The sequence below is a fragment of the Drosophila elegans genome, unplaced genomic scaffold (genome assembly GCF_018152505.1).
Source record: "Drosophila elegans isolate 14027-0461.03 unplaced genomic scaffold, ASM1815250v1 contig_476, whole genome shotgun sequence".
NCBI lineage: Eukaryota > Metazoa > Arthropoda > Insecta > Diptera > Drosophilidae > Drosophila > Drosophila elegans.
In genome coordinates, this window is record NW_024545863.1 from 10,503,267 (window position 1) to 10,526,372 (window position 23,106).

The 23,106-nt window shown below is 39.0% G+C and overlaps 2 protein-coding genes across 15 annotated transcripts in view; both read left to right on the forward strand.

The window, feature by feature from the left end:
• LOC108141032 (protein AF-10) overlaps positions 1-23,106 on the forward strand; it is a 36,791-nt gene that overhangs the window by 1,682 nt on the left and 12,003 nt on the right. For 8 of the 13 annotated variants that reach the window (XM_017264120.2, XM_041709260.1, XM_017264122.2 and 5 more), the window contains exons 2-5: positions 2,602-3,080; positions 3,804-4,000; positions 4,060-5,492; positions 6,372-6,462. In XM_017264120.2, the coding sequence (XP_017119609.1) occupies positions 2,602-3,080; positions 3,804-4,000; positions 4,060-5,492; positions 6,372-6,462 (2,200 nt within the window). Of the gene's footprint in view, positions 1-2,601; positions 3,081-3,803; positions 4,001-4,059; positions 5,493-6,371; positions 6,463-19,181; positions 20,423-23,106 lie in introns of those variants that run through there. The other 5 variants (XM_017264127.2, XM_017264130.2, XM_017264129.2 and 2 more) reach the window with 2 other exon arrangements.
• Positions 7,882-12,574, forward strand: LOC108141033 (muscle LIM protein Mlp84B). 2 transcript variants are annotated; one of them, XM_017264133.2, is made up of 2 exons: positions 7,882-8,006; positions 10,157-12,574. In XM_017264133.2, the coding sequence occupies exon 2, from the start codon at positions 10,238-10,240 to the stop codon at positions 11,723-11,725; it is 1,488 nt and encodes a 495-aa protein (XP_017119622.1). In that variant the 5' UTR covers positions 7,882-8,006; positions 10,157-10,237; the 3' UTR covers positions 11,726-12,574. The 2 variants fall into 2 exon arrangements, with proteins under 2 accessions (XP_017119622.1, XP_017119623.1); XM_017264134.2 differs by lacking the exon at positions 7,882-8,006 and adding an exon at positions 9,082-9,168.

A 23,106-nucleotide genomic window follows, 5' to 3' on the forward strand; every position in this document is an offset into this window, starting at 1 on the left:
AAATTTGCTTGGTTTAATAAACAGCGGCGAAATTACCTTGACATTGAAAGGTTGCGTGTGTGTGCGAGTGTAAATGTTTTGCGATGGAGCCCATGCGCTATCTCGCTCTCTCTCGCTGGGAAATACAAATTGAAAATACAAGTGCACAATTAAGTAATATTTCATAGAACAGACCAGACGCTTGTTGTTGTGAGAAAGCGAGTGCGAATGACCTTGCCAATTGACACCTGCATTGATAGCTGCTTATTATCGATAACGAGAAACTTCTGTCTCAAGATCGATTACTCATCATGTGCATTATTTCATAGCCTATGTACACTAACGTGAGTTTACTATCGATATCGAAGTTAAGGGCAACCGCGGCAGCCGGAATGTCTCCAAATTTCTATGATCTATGATGATGCTTTGATGGTCCGTAATACCGTATGCACCAAAATTCTTAAAAGAATTTACACACGACAATTCACACGCTGTTGCAAAAACAGCTGATCCGCTTACGAGAAGTAAACAAACCTTAAAAAATAATAAATTAACACAAAATGGAATTTTGCCGACAATATAATAGATAAAAACGCAAAACTAAATACAAGTGACAGGAGCAAAGTTTGTCCTCAGCTTATAATTTATTCACGGGTGTTGCACTTTAATGGATGAAATAATGACCACCACTACCTGATTCATTAAGTCCATGTGAATGTTTCCAAAAATGACGGTGTTTCCTTGTATATCGTCCTGCTTTTTGACCCACAGCTCAAATGGAAGTCGATACCTACCAAATCTTTCATATAATCGTATTGGCATTTGTTCATTAAATTAAATTTTAATTACTTTCAAAGGTATCGATTTAAAAATAGATGACTTGGTCCAAAACGAGTCTCCTCCAGAAAATAGCCAAAATATTTAAACGTTCATTTAATATTATATATTAAAAGCAAGGAAAAGTAGTTTTAAGGTAGTTTGATAGAGTTGAAAGACAACAAAAATCAAAAAAACTCTGCTCACGCCAAAATGACTGTTGACGCCTGTTTTTGGATGGTGAATGGCGGATGGTGACTTCATGGGAACACGAGCTTCACAACCGATTGGATGGGCGAAATACCCAAATAGTGAATTAACAATTTTAACCAAAGACTTCGCTTGCATATAGAAAAAATCGATATTTTCCCGTCTTTAACGAATTTTTTTCCTCGCCATTTGCTAAAAATATGTAAACAAACAAAAAACAAAAGAGTTTAACCCAGAGCGAATTTTTTGAAACAGACTATTTGGCCAAGCAATTTTAAAAATCAGTGTACGGTCTTAAAAAGTATATTTAAAAATATGTACTACCGCTTGAAGTATTGAATCTCGAATAGGCCTAATTAATTCTTGTAAAAATAGGGTAATTTGCCAAAGTTTAAAAAAGAAGTAAATTTATTATATCATTGTTTCGAGGGAGCATTGTAAGTTTACACAAATAAGCTAAAATCTATGTTTTTCTGGCCTATCTCACATTTGGATAATATATCGACAAGGATATGGTCAATAACACTGATTAATAATTATAAAATCTGCAGATATGAAAGTTTGAGTTTCCGGTCCAGATGGACTCTCTAATTCAGAAAGGGACACTATTTTTTGTTTGGAACAATTTGTATACCCTTGCAAAGGGTATTCTAATTTCAGTCAAAATTGTGTAACGCAGTGAAGGGACATTTCCGACGGTATCAAGTATATATGTTCTCAATCAGCATCGCTAGGATAGTCGATCTAGTGATGTCTTTCTGTCAGTTTCTAGGCTTACTAGTCTTTCAGTTTTAAAGCATTAAACTTTTCCAAAAGTTGTATTTCTTTTGCAGGTAGTATAAAGGTCGGATCGAGCCGGATCGGACGACTATATCGTATATCAGAATTACGGTTTAAATTTTATTTAAATCGGTCTTCTATATCATTTAGCTTCCATTGCAACAATCAGAACATAAATATAAATATAATATATTTTCGCTGTTTTCGCAATTTATTTCGATATTTAGTAATGGTTTGTTATTTGAGAATTGAGCTCTTAATTTTATTAAAATCGGACAATTGGAAAAAATAATTCAGCGGAAAATCCGCATAGCCTTACTGTTTTTAAACATTTAAACATTGTTTTAAAAAAAGTTTTTCAACTTTTATTTATTTACACTTTGACAGTTTTTTTAATTTTTCGAGCTCAAGCTTCTAATAACTAACCAATCTTTATAACGACTATGGGATTCTTTCTGTACCAGAAATAACATAAACCTCTAAAAGGAATTTGTGGATTTAAATTTGTAAACCAGTGAACAGTTAATTTTTTAATCAATTAAAATTTCTTATATATAACATTATTATACACAAAAAGAACAATTTATAAACAAAATAAAAAAAAGAATGTAACTTTCAATTTTTTAACTTAAACCTATCTAGTCTATTGAATACATTTTGTCATTTGAAATCGTTAAAAATCAAAGTGATTTCAATTTGATTTATTTAGCTTTTTATTTTTTTTTACAAAAAAATTTAATAGAATTTAGATTATAGGCTTTATAATATTTTTGAGTGTAAAATGTCTTCTAATTTAAGCATCTTTTATATTTTCAGCTCTAACAAAATTCCATCTTCATTCAATGTAAAACTGGAGCTAGACTCCAGCAAAGACGACACCATTCACTCCACAAGCTTGAACAAGAAACTGGTCAAGATTAAAAAGTTTAAGTTGGACGATATGAAGGAGATGGTGGGCGGCTGTTGCGTTTGTTCGGACGAGCGGGGGTGGCCGGAGAACCCGCTCGTATACTGTGACGGCCAAAACTGTACCGTGGCAGTGCACCAGGCGTGCTACGGCATTGTGACGGTGCCAACCGGACCCTGGTACTGCCGCAAGTGCGAGTCCCAGGAGCGAACCTCGCGTGTGCGTTGCGAACTGTGCCCCTCGCGGGATGGAGCCCTCAAGAAGACGGATAACAGTGGCTGGGCGCATGTCGTCTGCGCGCTTTACATCCCAGAAGTGCGATTTGGGAATGTGACCACCATGGAGCCAATCATATTGTCCTTAATTCCGCCGGAGCGGTACTCAAAGAGTAAGTGCCCCCTTTGTAGTTGCCAAAAAACTGCTGACTAATAAAAATTTACCCAAATTTACCATAATCAAATACTTGCCAATTACGTCTATTGACTAAATATATAGAGTTTATTGCAAGTAAATTTTGGTTTTGACTATAATTAAAAACAGGAAGATGATAATATAATTTCCTTTGCTGTGGTATTAAAATACATTTTAACTAATGTAATAATAATTTGGACAATTTTAATGAAAACAAGAAGATTCGGTAGGGTCAACACTCACTACAATCTTAGATCGAACAGATCTCTGAATTTTCAAGTATCTAATATTTAACATTTATGCTAATAGTAGTTGGAGTTGAAACATTTTGATTGAGTCAATAGAGTGACATTACATGGGTTATACAATGGGCGTACATGTTATATCCTAAGTCATTGGCTTTTATAGTTGCCGAGATCAAGATAAGGACGGACTATTCAGACAGACAGACCGACTCGGCTAGTGATCCTGATTAGGAATATACATTCTTCAAAGAACCGGAAACTCATTATTCTAACTTGTTACATACATTTTAACAAGAAACAGATATAAATATGTAATGGCAAACCAGATGTCATGTCTGTTAGTTAATATGATTGATTTTATCTAGTCAGCTTAATAAGTGTCCCAAAAAATAAAATATATATATTTTATATATTATTCCACCAGCCCATTCTAAACTGCATTGCAAATTTTTCAGCTTGCTACATTTGCCAGGAGATTGGGAAACCAAATCGAGCCAATGTCGGCGCCTGTATGCAGTGCAACAAATCGAATTGCAAACAGCAGTTCCACGTTACCTGCGCCCAGAGTCTAGGATTGCTTTGCGAGGAGGCTGGCAACTATTTAGATAACGTGAAGTACTGCGGCTACTGCCAGCACCATTATAGCAAACTGGTGCGTATGTGAGGGATAGCATTCATGATTTTTCCGTTCAAATTCTTGATACTTTGCAGAAAAAGGGCGGCAACGTCAAAACCATACCGCCATATAAACCCATTCAACATGACACCTCTTCCGATTCATGTTCATCGCCCGAGAAGGAGATCGATTCCACCATGAACTCCTCAGCGACCTCAGCCACGAGCATTAAGATCACGAGCAGCAGTGTTAGTGGCGGAGGCGGAGGCAGCAGTAGTGCTTTGAATGCCAGCGCCAGTGGGGGAATCTCCGGGGGAAGCGGCAGTATGAGTGGCGTCTCCTCATCCTCCAAGCAGCGCAAGAGCAATGCATCCGGTAAATCGTCGAGCAGCAGTAGCAGCAGCTCATCATCGTCGACGGGAGTGGCGGCCAACCCGTCCTCAAGTTCTGCGCACTCGGGCAGTGCCAGCAGTCTACCAGCCGGGGGCAGTTTACTACCAGGCAGTAGTAACACCAGCAATATTAGCAATAATTTAGGCAATAACCTGCCAGGCGGCAACAGTGCTGGAAACGTGGCTAGTGGAAGCTCTAGCGGAGGAAATTTACCAGCCTCCAGTGGTGGCGTAACTCAGTCGGCGGCCAGTCAATTATCGACAGCAGCAGCCACTACAAAATCATCGGCCAGCAGCTCGAGCAGTAGTGGCAGCAGTTACAAGGATAAACATAGCAAAAGCTTAAGCAAATCCACCTCTAGTAAGGATAAGGACGGAAAAGATAACGCTAGCAATTCAGCGAACAATAGCTTCTCGAATTCATCAGCCTCATCAACATCTTCCAATTCAACGTCGTCACGAGAGAAATCCTCATCGAAGCTTTCGAAAAGCAAAGACTCCATTCAACAACCAAGTGCCACAAGCAGCACAAGTACAACCAGCAGTATCAGCACACAGCCCACATCGTCTACCTCAACGGCTGGCAGTGGATTGGGAGGGTCCGGGACCCTTGTGAGCAGTTCGGCTGCTAGTGGAACCAACACGAATTCCTCCACCGGCAATGAGCATTCGAATCATGCCCATAATTTTAGCACAAATGGTGCAGGATGTGTAAGCACGGCCGGAAAACAGCAATCGGCCAGCAATCTGAGCAATCCACATCTTAGCACCAGTAGTTCGGGTTTTGGATCGGAGTTAAGATCAGGAAGCACCTCCTCAAGCTCAACTCTGAACGATTCCTCCGGATTCGGTAGCAACTCAAATACAGAAAGGGACAACTCTGCAGGCGCTGGATCGTCAGCAAGCAGTCTGTCCGGAACGATGGCTTCGGGCATGGGTGGCGTATCCTCCAGTGCGGCCACAAATCTGAGCACCAGTAAGGGAGGCTCCTCGACATCGGCGGCCAGCAATCCCACATCAACGAACCTCTCCTCGGGCAGCTCGTCGAGTTCCGCATCGAAAAAACGGAAGGCAGACTCTGCCAAGACCAGTAGTGCCGTTTCCATCGCTAGTTCTGCTCAGGACGATAATAATAGGTGGGAAACGAGAATTGAGAAGAAAAGGTCTTTTACACTTCACCTTAAACTTAATCGTTTAATATTTAACAAAATCAATTACGTCTGATCTTAAGGGAAGAAAAATTTGGAATGCGATAAAGAATTTTGAAACATAAATAGAATTTTTTACACCCATTATTTGCTCAATTACTAATAAAAAAGACTTTTTAGTTCTTGTAAATAAAAATTTAGTTTTTAAAGATCAAAAAGTAATATTATTTAGTGAATTTAATAACTTAAATGTGACGGCAAAATGACAAGGTTTAGGAAATACATTTCCTTGATTATTAAAAACCGTTTTTCTAAAGACTACTAAGAGTTAGGAGTTGGGATGAATTAATATCATTATTAAAAAGTATTAAGTGTTCTCCCTAATTTTTAGCCAACGCAAACTTGCTTCTTAAATCAGCACATATGTTTCTAACATGTAAATTTTACACACACAGTATACAATTCCATCTGTGCTAAACATATCTAATACGAAATGTGGAGTACTTCATTTTCAAATAAAACCCACTTAAATCACTTCGTGTTTTGCACATTCAAAGTATAAAACAAAATACACATACACTTTTATTCTTTTCTATTTCGTATATCATTTTTACAGGCATACACATAATAGTGAACATTTCAATAGATATCAAAAACAGTTCTGTAAATGAATATTATTTGAAGTTTCAAACCCACAGCTGAATGGCAGAATCAAATAGGTCATAGAAATTTTATGTGATACTTAATAAAATAAATAGCAATTTGTCAATTGTAAAAATCTGAAAAACCTAAGCGAGTAGGAGACCTTTTCTTCTTATATTTTATTTAGACAATTTTTCTAATCAAATTTTTCATTTGCATTTCCAGCTTGATATCCAGATACGATATTAAAGATGTACATGTATCACTGACACCGCTAACAGACTTTGAAAAGGAAATCGAGAAGAGCTCCAAGAGGGTAAGTTCCATTATACATTTTGTTGAAATATATGTTTAAAATATAATAATAATAACTACTAATATAATGAACAAACAATTTGAGTACCTTGCCAAAAGGATGGTCAAGTTTTTGAAGAGCTTTTTGACTCTTAAGAGGCCTTTGGCATCTCTTGAGTTATTTTTCTCGAAATTTCTTAATCTCTTCTTACATACAATGTTGCCGTTTTTTTTGATGGTGGCCATTATCTTTTACACTTGTTGTTGTTCTCTGATCTAACCTAAAGAGCAGGACAGAGAAAATTGTGTACTTTTAGTACAACTATATTCGTTTCACTCGTCAAAAGTTTTGAACGCAGACGCCTTGCCAATATTTTGTACATATTTATAAAAGGAAAATGCAATTACACATGCATGTAAAAATGTTTTAAGAAATTCTGTCGAAAGCGCAAGGTGTGCGATAATTGTACAAAAGGTGTTACACACAGTTTTAAAAGAATTTCGATTTTTTCAATGCTACCCTTTGAAATGTACGGTATTTTAATCTATTAATTTTAAAAAATATTTATTTGTTTTTATAAAAAAAAATTAAATATATATGTATATATATGTTATTTAAACTATAACCTCTATTTTTTGTTGAGTGAATTGTTTCTACTTTGTTAAAGGCCTTTTGCTTAAAAATAGTATGCAAATTGGTAAAAAAAATGCAATAAATATTGCCTTATTAAGTTATTAACCATCGGGAATGATTTCAGTATAAATAGTCTATTCATATTTCAGGGTTATTTTTGCATTTATTTTATCAAAAGATTATAATTTACTGTTAAGAATAATGGTTAACTTAATACTTATGTATCTTATATACCTGATACGAGTTTAATAGAACTTAAAGCAACATTACTGGTTAACCAGTGCCCTTGAAAGGGTATTCTTTGGTCGGGTTGATGACTCGTGATGACTATTTCTATTTTTCAGATGTGATTGATGCCCAATAATGTATCTATGCCCCATTAATTTTCTTTTGAACCAAAAATGCATGGTAAAATATTATCGAATTTTAATTAAATGCAAATGCGCATGTTAATTTATTGATGTTGTTGAAGTGCTGATGGACCGACCGACAGACAGGCTGTGACTTTGAACAAGACAGTTGAACCATGTTGTCGATCCAATGAAACAGCAACATCAATTCTTTTTCGCCTTGTCATGAGCACCTCCACCTGGAATATTCTGCTAGAAAATATAAATTTGTAAAATTTATTAAAGCATACATATGCCTATTATATATGTATATGCCTGTGCATATACGTGAGAGCAGATATTTTGTTTTTTGTTCTGTTTGTTGCTCGGGTCGCCAATATATTTATTGTTGGTGCTTTGCCGTCCATATAGTCATCCCTATCGTTTGTCTCTGGCGATTTCGTCGCCTTCGTGCCGTGTGCAGACAAAGACTCAAAGCGCTTGACAAATTTTTCAGCGCGATCAGTCGAAAATCGTTGTTAATCGAAGCTAAACTAAAATTAAGGATATTTCTTCTGCGACTCTTATTATTACGAACGAAAAGTAAATATCTGTTTTAAAACCTAAAAAAAAAAACCTCAATCATAAACCACACCTAATACAATAACTTCAAAACTTGCTTAAAAACATCGGTTAAAGGTGCAATGAGTTAAGCGTCCGTATAATTTTAGAACTCGTGTGTAATGTGGACCATAATTTGACCCAGAAATGAGAGGAATGTGTGGCTCCACAGAGGAAGCATTTTTCCCACACACTATTATTTATAGATTCTGTTTTTTGTATATGAAAAAAACTGCCCCGCAGCTTTTTGACTCAATGAAATGAAAATTGTCTGCGAGGAGTTTTTTTTAACGCGGAACAGTGGGCGCGGAAAAAGTCAATTTGAAAAAGATCTAATGTGGTTATAAGAGTAATATAGTTTAAAAAGAATATTCAACAATATATTACTTTTTAATTACTAAGATTTTTTTCAAATTTCTATAAGCAAATCCAATTTTCTACACAGTCCTGTGAATAAAACTTGAAAGTCAGTAAGCAAAAATAAAAGAACTTCCTCGTTCTTTATACATATAATTCTTGCAAATCGTAAATAAACACAACACTTAACTTTAGCTATGGGTTTCAAGTGCTCATAAATAAGTGTAAATATATTTTGAAACGGTGAAAGCAATTAGTTAAATGTAGTCGGCAATATTAACAAATTCCCAGGTGTCTGATTCTTTGATGAAGGAACCCAGTTTGCACCGCATACTTTCCGATCTTGTCTTCTACAATGCGCTACCCCAGGCAAAAAATATTCACACCACATTTTTCCCAAAGTAAGCGAACATAAAAAACACAAATGGCCAAGAGGAAGCGGCGAGCGTGGAATATGAAATGAAAAATGAAAAACTTTTTCTTCAAACCAAGCAGCACAAAATAAGTTGAAAAACCGCAGATACCCAAGCAATACCATTATATTTCCATCCCACTCTCTGGCGATATTAGATGAAAACTGAAAACTGAAATGAAACGAAGGAAAATGCTCCGTGATGCCGCATCTAAAGTTTCTCAACACACAGAGCTGAGCAGGAAAACTCAGTGGCAGCGGCGAAAAGTCGTCGTCCGCCGTGTGCCGTGTGCACTCACAATTATATAGACTAGTTTGCTTTGAGCAATCTTCCAGTTCAGTACTCGGCGCTTCCGTGTGTGGTTTTAGTACGCTGTAGGTGGTTCCGTTCTATCCGTCGAATTGGTGCAGCTATCTATATACCCCATATCGGGTAGATATCGCCAGCTTCTAACCGATATTGCACGCTGACAGCATTATTGCAACGCACCTGACTAATCCATCGCAACCGCTAGATAACCGGATTACCGGCCAGGGACGATCTTCAAGCTGATTCAGTTGTAGTATAGCCTGATCTATATATCTGTCATAGAGGCGGTAATTTTTTTTTTTTTGTGTGCGCTTTCCCCAATCTTTCTACCTGTCTGCGTTATTTTTAAACAAAATATTCTGTATAGATACACATTTATTGCTCATGTTTTCCTCTGTTTTCTGTGATAAAAAAATCGTTTCTAGTTGTGTTATTCTGATCATTAACATAAGAATCTTCTATATGTATTACGTATACGTCCGGTTGGGTAATTTTCTGGCACGAGCTATGACGTCTCGACTGACAGATAAGAATCTTGATAGATGATCTACATAATGAAAATTGAGGAGAAAATTGTCGGACGTAATTTTGAATTCGAAAAAAACATGAAGGGATTCGATCTCAATTGAGAAACGGCGTTAATAAGACAAGACTTTTTACAAGTACAAAAGTAAATGTTCCTTTAAAAAATAAAAAAAACCAAGTGAAGATAGAATTAGATCGCTGACTGTTTAGGAGTTTTTATTAAGGTTTTTCCTTCAGCAAACAAGTTCAAAAGCTTTTTGAAAGTTTTATTCTTTTATAAATTAAAAAAACACGTCGCGATACTTTGATGATTTCTATATTTTTAGCAGTTTTTTTTTTTTGCGATCATCAACCAGTAAATGTATACATTTAAAGCAATAAAGATTGAAAAGTATAAACATTTAATGTTTAAACATGACAGGTGCTTACCTCATTCACCGCTTTCATCACCTCAGAAGTTTCCCCCAAGCAACCGCCAAACCCCCAACGGTGCCATCGACTCTATGTGTTCTTTTTCTGCACTTTCAGATAATAAACTTGATAAAGTATATAGTAATTGTACTCGAGTAGATCATTTCGATAGCGAAACACCGAACACACACATACATAATGCCTTCCTTCCAACCGATCGAGGCCCCCAAGTGTCCGCGCTGCGGCAAGAGTGTCTATGCCGCGGAGGAGCGTCTGGCCGGCGGCTATGTATTCCACAAGAACTGCTTCAAGTGCGGCATGTGCAACAAATCGCTGGACTCCACCAACTGCACAGAGCACGAACGCGAGCTGTACTGCAAGACGTGTCACGGCCGTAAGTACGGACCCAAGGGCTATGGCTTCGGCACCGGAGCCGGCACCCTCTCCATGGACAATGGGTCACAGTTTCTGCGCGAGAACGGCGACGTGACGTCGGTGAGGAACGGCGCACGCTTGGAGCCACGGGCCATTGCCCGTGCGCCGGAGGGCGAGGGTTGTCCCCGGTGCGGCGGTTACGTGTACGCCGCCGAACAGATGCTGGCCCGCGGACGCAGCTGGCACAAGGAGTGCTTCAAGTGCGGCACCTGCAAGAAGGGTCTGGACTCGATCCTGTGCTGCGAGGCGCCGGACAAGAACATCTACTGCAAGGGATGCTATGCCAAGAAGTTTGGCCCCAAGGGCTACGGTTATGGCCAGGGCGGTGGCGCGCTGCAGTCCGATTGCTATGCCCACGACGATGGAGCACCGCAGATCCGGGCGGCCATCGATGTGGACAAGATCCAGGCCCGTCCGGGTGAGGGCTGCCCACGCTGCGGCGGCGTTGTCTACGAGGCCGAGAAGAAGCTCTCCAAGGGCAGGGAGTGGCACAAGAAGTGCTTCAACTGCAAGGATTGCCACAAGACGCTGGACTCGATCAACGCCAGCGATGGTCCGGATCGGGATGTCTACTGTCGCACCTGCTACGGCAAGAAGTGGGGACCGCATGGCTATGGCTTTGCCTGCGGCTCTGGTTTCCTGCAGACCGATGGCCTGACCGAGGATCAGATCAGCGCCAACAGGCCGTTCTACAATCCGGACACCACGTCGATCAAGGCACGCGACGGCGAGGGCTGTCCCCGGTGCGGAGGAGCCGTGTTTGCCGCCGAACAGCAGTTGTCCAAGGGCAAGGTGTGGCACAAGAAGTGCTACAATTGCAGCGATTGCCATCGGCCATTGGACTCGGTGCTGGCCTGCGATGGACCCGACGGCGACATCCACTGCCGCGCCTGCTACGGCAAGCTGTTCGGACCCAAGGGCTTTGGCTATGGCCATGCCCCCACATTGGTGTCCACCAGTGGCGAGAGCACCATCCAGTTCCCCGACGGACGTCCGTTGGCCGGACCAAAAACCTCCGGCGGATGCCCGCGCTGCGGCTTCGCCGTGTTCGCCGCCGAGCAGATGATCAGCAAGACCAGGATCTGGCACAAGCGGTGCTTCTACTGCTCGGACTGCCGCAAATCGCTGGACTCGACGAATCTGAACGATGGCCCCGATGGCGACATCTACTGCCGGGCCTGCTACGGCCGCAACTTTGGACCCAAGGGTGTGGGCTATGGTCTGGGCGCGGGCGCTTTGACAACGTTCTAGGGACGAGTTTATATGTATACCTCTATAATACCTATACCTAATCGAAACCCACATCCATGTCTGTGAACCGTTCCGATACTTTTGTCTAACGAACCACATATATGTTTTAACTAACCATACCCCTGAGTCTAGCTAACTTAGTCTTCGTTTTGCTTCCAACGATTTTTGATCAACGATGCAGTAAATGCAAGTCATATTTCTTTAGGTTAAAGTGAGAATAAGTTTAATATGAAAACAAAAGAAAAAAAACAAAAAGAATAAATGAACAAAAAAATTGAAAACATAAAACTGTAACTGAAACTTTAACTGAAACTGAAACTTTAACTGAAACTGAAACTTACGACTCAACTCGAAACTAACCATCGAAGTCAGACTAACGAACTAAACGACATTAGCCACAGTGAGAAAGGTCAAAGGTCAGGGCACGAACGAAGGAAGCAACTACCGCGAGCCAAAGTCGTTTTACTTTTTATATCTTACCTATTTTCGATGACCAGCCAAGTATGTCTTTTGCTCCAAACCGAAATACCCAAAAAAGCATACTTGAAGCAAACTGACAATTTTTATACACTCTTACGACGAATATTAAAAGATGAATGATAATGATATGATATGATATGATATGATGTTGTATATTTAGCTGATCTAGTTCTTACGATACACTTATGAAATCTATTATTTATAATGATATTTGAATGATTTCTTACCCATCTAATCTCTTGCATTCTGATGCGAATGCTAGCCATGGCAGATATTAAATATTTATATATATATATCAGCATACATATTCTACATGCAGACACATAACATCCAATAATATATGCCCCAGTGGGTTCCATGAAAACAAAACGATTTCGAAATAATTTTTTCGTAGTTTTAATTGATTTAATTGGGTGCGCATACCCGAGATCTCTGCATTTGGTTGGATGGAATGCTACCTGGTTGAAGTGACCGCTGGGTGGGTGCTTTTGGGTTGAGTTCAATTCGGTTCGGTTCGGGAGATTCGGTTCGGTACGGGGGATGCGGTTCGGATTGAGCCACCTCATCTGGTCTATATATAGCTTGTTCGACCGACAAACATCGTGAAAAATAATTGCTCAACATACGCACAAAAACTTTCCTGCATACATGAACGTACAGGAATAAATTCTTCTTTGGTTGTGTGGTGCTGGTCTCTCGAGAAAAACATTTGAAATGTTCCATAACCGTATCCAAATGATTTTCTAAATATAAATATGATGCCAAAATGCCTCATACAGCTGACCCGAAAGCTTTTCACACCACTCAAAAAACACTCAAAACTCCCACTCAAGAGCAAAACTTAAGAGAACCATACATTGTTCTCAAAAACACTGTTGACATATCCTTAGCTAAATTATAATACCAATGACACGTGCCAGCCGATAATGTTGAATAATGAGTGAGTCACTATAGAGAAGAGCAAAGTACTTAGTCCTAATGCACTTTTGGGCACCTAGGTATTTTTTTGACACATCCCACACCCACTTGCAAGCATTATTCACATTTACATACATATATTAATTCCCCGGCATCCCAAGCGAATATCTATAGGTTTATATTATGCTCCGTGACGTTGACCACGAAAATACGTTGCCATGGGGTTTGCCAAACTAAATAAATTATTTTTTTTGTTCTAATATTATTTTTTCAGTCATAAATATTAAATAAAACGCCTTCAGCCAGGTGTGTTTACGTTAGTTTTGGTTTCGCATTGGCGAGAATATTTATAGACCTTCACAGTCAGCGTTCTATTTTCGAGAGATTCGTTTTTGAAAATGTTTCGCATATGACACACGGCTCTTCAAAAACGCCCAAACTGACGAACAACAACAACACAACGATTTTTTTTTTTTTTTGCTGACTATCCCGATGATCTCTAAATATACTTGAAGATACATTTTATTCGATATGGCTTTTCTAGTATGTTATTAATGTTTCATTTCTGTGCGTTCAATGGTGCGAATAGATTTATGCCTTGTTTAAGCTTGCGACTATTTGTATGGCTAGATTTAACGTGACTATGACTCGGATAGAGAACATGTGGTTGTGTTGATTTTTGGTTCGCGGAAGTTTAGTGTCTATTGTAAGGTTTTCCAGGGGGTCTGTTTACTTACCACTCGACCGCTTTGAGATGTTACAGAAAAGGCGATTGATTGATTGAATCAGGAAGTGACACATTCGATTGCTCTGGTAATGACACAATGTGCAATCAGATGAACATGATATATATATATTACATGCATTACGTGACTAGCATGCATTTGATGGCCAACTTATTGATTTCACATTATCGCGGGGTAAGAATGGAACCGCATCGAAACGGAACCAATTGGCCACAAGCTGTCAGTGTTTCATTTTAGTCACATCAATTGAAAAGTCCAAGTTGCAATTGTGGGGGGTTGTCTAAGAACCAAACAAAAAATCGGAAAACGGAAGGACTTCAAGCTGGCTTTCAGTATTATTGCGGTGTATTGAATAGTGGTGGAAAGTTTAAAAATCCACCCGCTGATGGTCTGGTGATAATTTATCATTTTTGGTTCCTGTTGACTGTGCCAATTATGAGTGGTTGTCAAAAGTCCGGGGTAAAAACTGACATTACACGTGCTGCACTACTCTGTGTACACCCTACTGCAACTTCTTTTTTACGACCCTTTTACACGGCTGAGGGTTTGTTTTACGATCTTGCCACCGAAAGTTAGCCGCTTGATGTGCGTTTCACTTGGGCAGTTCCTTTTAAATAGCCATAAAACTCGTTTCGACAAATACGTTGTTCCTGGGGCAATTAATTTCCTTTCACTGGAACTCTCGGGTCACCCGAGCCGAGCCACAACACCTTATTTGGGTGCGGGTGGGCCGTCGAGTTTTTATCGAATCTCCGGGTCGCGTGTTTCATGAATTTGACAAATTCATGGGTGCGACACGTGTCGCCTTATTGTTATTTTTTTTTTTTTTTTGCTTACACTTGGCGAATGTCTTCACATAAATCTGCTGGTACAGTTAACACATTTCAGATATGTACATACATTCCAAACAATTATTTATTGTTGTTTCATTTGTGTCGTGGATACAATGGATCAGTAAATAAGAAATTTATTGTAATCATTTCATTTTAATTTTCCTTAATGCACAAACTTGCGGCTTTTAAAAACCTATTTTTAGTATGAAGTCAGAACTAATTATAAAATTCAATATACCGCCCCTATGTTGGTGTTTTAAATGTGTTAGTTACTAATTAGGTAAAATAAAGTAGTGAATAAAGTAGAATAAATAGTGATAAAGTAGTTAAATAGTTTAAATCTTTACCGGGCATTATCGAATATCTTGAATTTCGGGTGATTTTGGCTACCACTCACCCCCAATTGAATACTATGCTCTCGGGACCTGTTAGCATTGGCTGATCCAAACTGCCACTTGAGTAAATATTTGGCTGTTGACATTTTTGTTTTAATTTGATTTTTGGAACACTTGAACGTACCCTCCTGTCGCTAAGTTGATGATCAATAGCGCGAACTAAATGGGTTTGCTTAGTGGCGTGTGCAAAGTTGAAAACGTTGCCTGGATCAATATTTGCACAATTCATTTGATTCCTTGAGTGTTGCACACATTCCTGCCAGCATGTTGGGAAACCCTCTTTTTTATGGGTTGAATGACCCCCATCTGTCGAGACTTAAAAGCATCACCTGTCTGAGCCCGTGGATTGCACTAATTAATTCATGTAAGGTCTGTTAATTATGAAAGCCAAATTTCTTGCCACGATGACAAAGAAATTCTGCCAACAGACAACTAAGAACCGCAATGGGAACAATATTGTTAGCAGCATATTTAAAAGTACAGTAGAACTCCCAAAAGTTATTATTATCATTATCACTATGGATGACATTATATGTATGTATATGGTTGTCCTTGGGAAACTACTATATATAGCCGTAGATTTGAAAATCTGCTGTGATGGTCCGATCGTGACATACTAAAAATATTTTTAAGTAGAGTTCTTCATATTGGATTGGTAAAATATTTCACTTTTTAACACTGTTTAAATTTTGTTCAAAATACGCGTCGAATGACACCATATTTGGATTTGATGCTCCATTCAAAAGATTTTTAAAAAATAATTTTGGTATAGGAGATATATGTCATTATTGGTATTGTCAAATGCTAATCCCGATGCCTTAACGTAATTGGTATAAATAAAATAGTTTAATAACTATTTAATTTTTTTTCCTTTTGTGCATGTATTTAAAAATTGTTAAAACCGTTTTTACGTTTCTAACCCTAGAGATTCCTTAACTTTTGGTATAAATTTTACTGCATGAATGTTATCGAAAGTTATTAACCAACGAAATCGACTACTTTTCTTAGTTTGGATAAGTTAACGCTGTTAAAGCAAGATTGTCCTCCTAAAAGTATCCACCACCAATTTGGTGAGGAAAATGCTATACAAAAATGGTTTCAGCTTAAAGGAAAAACATTTTCATCAAATAATTGTAAAATATTAATTATTGCTCTAAATTTAAATTTAAAACTAATTTAAATTTAAGCAAACTTATTTGAAATCAGACCCTTTGGTTATCCTTACAAATGGTATTTAAATTTTGTGCCGTTTGCTTGCGGTAAAAATTACAATTTGTTCCGAATAATTAAATAAAAAACCGACGGTGTTAAATTTATTTTCAAATAGATTTACGAAAAAAAAATTATATTGGTTAAACGGCTTTGAATTTTTAATAAAATTTCATTTTCCGATTGATTTTGATTTTTTGAGAAATCAGTTAAATAAAATAAGAACAAATAAAGCCATATTGATGACATAGAATTTCTGATTCAGGCAGTGTCTTAACTTTATATAGATATTTATAAATATATATTTCACAAGCTTTATACTTTTAATGCTTAACGTATACTATAAACGATTAACTACAATTTAAAGCATAATATATATTTGAAACCAAACTTTTAAATATTGTAGGTTACAATATATCAAAAGTATTATCATCTATGTATATTGTATGTTACAATATATCAAAAGTATTGACATCAAGTTAGGGTCACAAAAAATAAATATTTTTGCATGCGAATTCACACTACTCAGATTACAAATGTTCGTGCTGTTCAGTGTTGACTGTGGTAAAAATAATTTTCCAACCGACTACGAAGACGGCGCCATTGTTCCTTTGCCACCTATCTGGTGATTCGATTACGGTCGCGAAATTGCAACGGCAACATTTGTGCCCACAGCCCAAAACAAAAAGTCAAAGACTCCCTCAAGTCCCCTTTTTATTTGTTGGATTTGTTTGTTTTGTAAAACAGGCACGTTCACCTGCCCCACCTACCCCGCCTCCCCACCATTCACTCCGGTACCCCGTCGCCAGGTAAATGCCACTTAACGTTCATTTTTGCTTTTCCACATCATGATTTTTTAGGGTTTTATTTGCATCGAAAATTATGCTCGCTATTCTTCTTCTTTCCCGTTCCAGCTGCAAACAATTTGCTTCATTTTCTTCTTGCACTTATTTTATTTATTGGCCATTGCAAATGTCTGCGGTGGCGATTCCTCTCTTTCTCTCTGTCTCGTCTCCTGTAAACATTGCCTTACAATTCAATTATTTTCATTTTCCTGTTTTGTCTTCTTGAATCGTTGTCTGGCAACAACAAAAACAACAACAACACAGTGAGAGTAGAATTAACCTGCATGCAGCAAAGCCCACCCGCCCCACTTCCAGCGCTCTATCCCGCTCTCTCTCTTGACAGGCATTGCATAAAGCACACACAACCAAATATCTATGTTGTGTGTACTAGCTGAGAGCCGTTTTTATTATGTTGCAATGCTCTCTCGCTCTCACGCATAAAAACTGTTCTTAGGCACATCGGACTGGGAACAGTTTGGTATATCTAAGGCCGAAATTATAAGCAACAAATCGTTAGTGCTTATTTTATGAAAAGCATGCATGTTTGGGATATTTTCAGTATTTATTGAATAATGAAACGTTACAATTATATGTTTCAATAAATTTTGAATTTCTTGATATTCAAAGTTGAGCGAAATGCTACTACCATTTAATCACAAAATATTTAAATGAAATCAAAAATTGAAAAACATTAATTTTTTGACATTTTAAAATTTTGCACCTTGTTTAATTTAACAAGATTTGCCTCAAAACGTTTCTTAAGAGGAACTGTGCCGCAATTTTAGATTTAAGAATAACTTAACCCAATAACATAACTTCAAACCCTTAAAAATAAAAACAACGTTATAAATATATAGCCACAGTTTTATCCATATCTGATGGACACCATAAAATCAAAGCCCTATTACTGCAACGAAAAACAGGTATTTTTCTCAACCCACGAATTCCTGTTAGATTTCAGCTGCGACTAACTTGGTCAGTCTCTTTTTAATTTATTGTTCTTTGTCACATTTCTGTTTTGCTAAGCTTTTCTTTCGTCATCGCTCTTCCTGGTCATTACATTGTGGTTGCTGCTGCTGCAGTCTTTTTATTACATCAACAGCATTACGACATGCAGTTGTTGTTGTTTGCCTGCATTTGAATCTGAATCTGTTTTGTTGCTCAGAGAGAGCGGGAGAGCGCTGCGTGTGTTAAAGATTCACTTTTACACAGCAAAAAAAAAAGGAACGCATTTTAATTATTTATTTACATATTGATTGCATATATTTTAGAAGATATTGAATTTACATAGAAGGCTCAAAAGGATTGGTTTAAAAGAACTTCATTGCTTTTATTTTTCAGGTTTATTAAAATGCATATACAATTTGAGAGCTTAACATTATATTAAAATACTCAAAAATATATATTTAAATGTCAGTTTATATCATTTTCAAAACCGAATACCAAGTCCTAAAAAGTGCATACCCTTTATCATGTATACAATTTTCTTTCTGTGTATATGTACAAGTGTGGATTAAACCGCTGCTCAGTAAACTTTTCGACCACGAGAGAGGATTGCATATTTAAGACAGCTTTTAACAGTTATTGGTGAATTCCTGAATTTACATAAATTAGCACCTTGCTAAATGTTCTCAAGTACTTTTGTCCCACTCCTTAATGCTCACTGGGTAACGTTTTTCCAGTTAACTTTTGTGCCTCCGTTTGCTACTCTACTCCTTTATATATATTTGGATGTATGTATGTATGTTTATTTTTATGCTGTCGCCGTGTGTTCTTGTGTTTTTTTTACCGTCTGCACACCGGTGTGCGTGTGAGTGTGCGTCTGGCCTACGTGCAGACATGCACTCACACTGGCACAGAAATAACAACAATACATACAGACGTCTCAATAATCCCCCATGGAAAACCGGCTGCCAACCAAAAACAATGCAGTGTGACTCTCTGAGAGCAACGTTACTCTCTTGCACTCACTCTCTCTCTCACTGCCGTGCAATATCGCCTCTAAGCGAACGGATGAAAACTGGCGAGTTTATTCGAAATTCGAACTCCGTACGATACGACCATGCAGCAACTATAGCCTCTGTAGATAACTCTATGGCCGTGCAGCACCGCCGACGCTGCAGCCTCCGTGCATGTGAACCAGAAATACAGTGGATAATTTGTTGATAGTCGGTTTAGCGTTTTGCTTTCAGTGTGTGTTTGTGTCTTGTGATTAAATTAAATTATGTGTTTGTGAAAAATATTCACGTGGCCGCGGCGCTCTCATGTTTTTCCAGCAAAAGCGCCAAGTTTCCATTTAAAAGAAATTAAGTTTCGTTGAGGAAAAAAGTTAAACGTCGACTGTGTGCGCGCGTGAGAGAGAAAGAGAGAGCAGAAGGGAGAGAGTCAGTCGCCGCCACGCAAGTTATTCACCCCAACAACAACAGCAACAAGAAAATCGGGAGAGAGACGGAGGTGGTTCTCACGTATGCGCTGTGATTTTGTGATTGTGTGTGCGTGAGCGAGTGAATACAGGCAGCATACAAAATAATAATATTGAAAACGATACAACAACAAAGGTCGTCGTAGAAGAAAAAGCCAAAAAGACTGAAGAACTGGAGAGCCTGTCCAGTTAATTACAGAGCTCAAAGCCGAATCGAAGAGAGAGAGAGAGAGGGGCAACCTGGCTCTCTCGCAAAGAAGACGGGGGCGAGGAGCGGCCAAGATGATGATGATGGACACCATGGACACCTCGCAGTCGCAACCGATGGACGTGGCGCCTGCCGTTGCAGTAGCAGCCACCTCGGGTACCGCCTTGGTGGACTTCACAGCCGCCATGGTCAGCATGGCGGCCACTGCTGAGCCTGAGTCGGCCGAGAGCAACAACAACCACATCGACATGGCCGAGTACAAGGAGCATCGCAAGAACAAGAAGAAGAAGCGCGAGAAGAGGGAGCGGGAGGGTAAGGAGCACCGACACCACAAGCACCGGGACCGGGAGCACCGCGAACATCGGCGTCATCGGGAGCGGGATAGAGACAGGGAGCGGGAGGCGGTCGGGTCGCATCACCACCATCCTCACCACCATCCCAACAACAGCCAGCATTCGACCTCCGCCTCGTCGTCGCCCTCATCCGCCTCTACCACTCCCTCGGCCACCATCGAATATGTGGGCGGATCCGCCTCCGCCTCGCCCTCCTATCTGGGCGCGGGGGTGGCGGGGACGGGAGGAGCGGTAGGAGCCACAACCACGTATCCGCACAATTTAAAAATACGCTTCCTGCTTTCCGGGGTAAGAATTAGACTTTTCTTTCTCTAGCCCGAAAAACACTTCTTGCATCGAAAAATGCGGCGCCAGGCCTATCCGTGCATCCAAACATCTGTCCCTGCCAATCCCTCGAATCTATTTTCGGAACTCCCTGGAAGCTGTCTGGCTTGTCAACTAGGAAATGGTTGCAAGCTGAGCAATGTTATTTCAATTTCAATTAATCGTTTCTTTGTAATTCTATGGATGTCGTTGTCGGCATTATGTTTAATAACTATACGGAAATGTCTAACATTGTATTAATGATTTAATACTTAAACAAATGTTGAAGAACACATAGCGTTATTTTGCTATCTGACATCTGAAGTCTGTTTCTTAATTCAAACGACTTAAGAAATATCAAGGATATTCGGTTATTTATAGCCGTAAGATAACAAAGCCCAAAATTAGAAGTCCCTAAAGATAAATATAAGTCAATATTAGTTTCCATGTTTTGAAATGTCTCCAATGCCTTACATATATGAGGAATATTACTATTCCTATTTAAATTCCCCCATCGCCTTGTTAATGAGTTCCCTTATAGGTATGGATCCTTTATTTTGAAGCAACCCCCATTGCGTTGCTGTTCGATTACCAATGTCGTTGACACTCCATCAGTAATTTAAGCGCGTTTTCAACGTGCAGCATGCACCTGCAACTGTGCGACTAAGCCATCTGCCACGAATGCTGGAAAACAAAAGAAATGCTGAGAGGGAAGACACCTTTAATTACGTCGTGATCCGCCCCAGCCCGCATCTCCTTTCCCTGCCTGCCTTCCACTCCAATTGGCTTACATCGCATATATCAGAGTTGTGACACATGGTGCGCCGTTCAATTATTGATTAGTGTAAGTGCCATTAAGGGCAGGCAGTGCTCCAGCTTTTCCAGGACTACGTGACGAACTATCAGAGGGGATTTCGGGCAGACAGCTGTTCGCCTTATCCTTTTCGTTTCCCCTTAAAGGGCAAAAACTTCTACCGGCATAACCCTGGAATACCATCGGATTGTATCCTGCGCCGGGCCAGTTCGCTTCCTTCTTCTGGCCTTGTGCAATACAATCAACATGCCACATTTGCGCCTAGTTTACGACAGCTGCCAAGCAACTCCTCGCTCCCTCGTGGCTACAACTTGAGCTCGGTTCTCAGAGCTACCCTTACTTTCTTGTGCTTGCTTGTGCTGGCTGTTGCTTCTTGGCGGCTGATTGATCCTCGCTTCGATCTTGTTACAGCTGCTGCATCGGTTTTCAGTTCCCAGGTACGCGGGCCGTTGTCCTGTCTTGGGATCTGTATTTACCCACCTTTCCTTTCTGCTGTCATCTTGTTTTTTTTTTGTTTTTTTTTGCCTGTACCAACTCTTGCTCTTATTGTTATTTTAATTGGCAAGCATTGTGTTGTTCTGTTTTCGCTCCAAGGTCTTAGGATTAGGATTTCAACGATGCTTGCCTAAGATCTTTCTTTAATATTTTTGGATTGTTGTCTAAGAAAAAAGCATATTAACTAGGTTTTAAAGGACCATTGTTAAAAATTTGCCGGTGAAAACTTATTAAGCGCTTTAATTAATAATATGTAAGCAAACAACTTTTTGTATCTTCTTAACAGAACAGGGCATTTCTTGTTTTTTAAGGGTTTAGTTTTTATTAGACAAAGTAGAAATTCTAAATTCAAATTAAAAAGAAAAGCATGTAAAAAGCATATGTAAAAGGTAGAAATGTTGTAATTATATTCCATTTAAAAACTAATTAACGCCCAATGTTCGTGCTCTTATTTTTTTGTTACGCAAAAATCAGCTTAAAAACTCCATAGTTCTAAATTTGCGGATACTCTTTATTTAATCGCTTTAGTCCTATCCAGTCAACCTAAACACTTTCTAAAATCCCATCCTATATTCCCTTTGATAACTCAATTATCCTCTAGATAAGTAGACATTTGTAGTTTCTTTTGCAAGACATTCCTTTCTCAATTCAGGGCTTAATTCAATAAAGGATATCCCAGACCCTTGGTTTGTTCCTCGGTATCTGAGCAATTTCTTTTGATTTTCCTTTTTACCAGCGACAAGAACATTCCCTATTGTCATTGGCAAAAATAACGTTAAATTCAATTTGAATAATTCTATCGTTTATTTGACGAGTTGGTTGTTGTATACTTGGATGTTTTCTTCACTTATGCGAAATTCTTTCCGCAAAGGGGACAAGGACAACCCTTTTATACGACCATTAACCCACAGCTTTGTTTGCCAGAACAGAGGGAGAAATCGCGAAAGGGTAGGAGTGAGCTGAGCATACACACATTCAAACGCAGACACGCTAATATAATATTTATAGTTGGTGTTTTACTTCCGGCTGCCTTGGCTTGGCTTCTTTTATTGAATTGAATTTGTCGCACAATGGAAATAAAATTGAAATGTGTACAGGAAGCGATTGCCGAATGCAAAGCACGCTCAAGTTGTCAAATAAAAATATATATATATATTGTTCATACACCATAGGGGTTGTTTTGCTATCCTGATCCCGCTTCTGCTTTAGGCCATTAGCTGCAGCAACAGGATAATCACAATTGCGGCAGCTGGTTTGGAGGAGGATAAAAAAGAGGGTTAAAAACGTAGCGAGAAGCTTTCAAAAATACACAAAACTTGACCATGAAAAAGGATTAACTCAATTTGCAATTACAAAACAT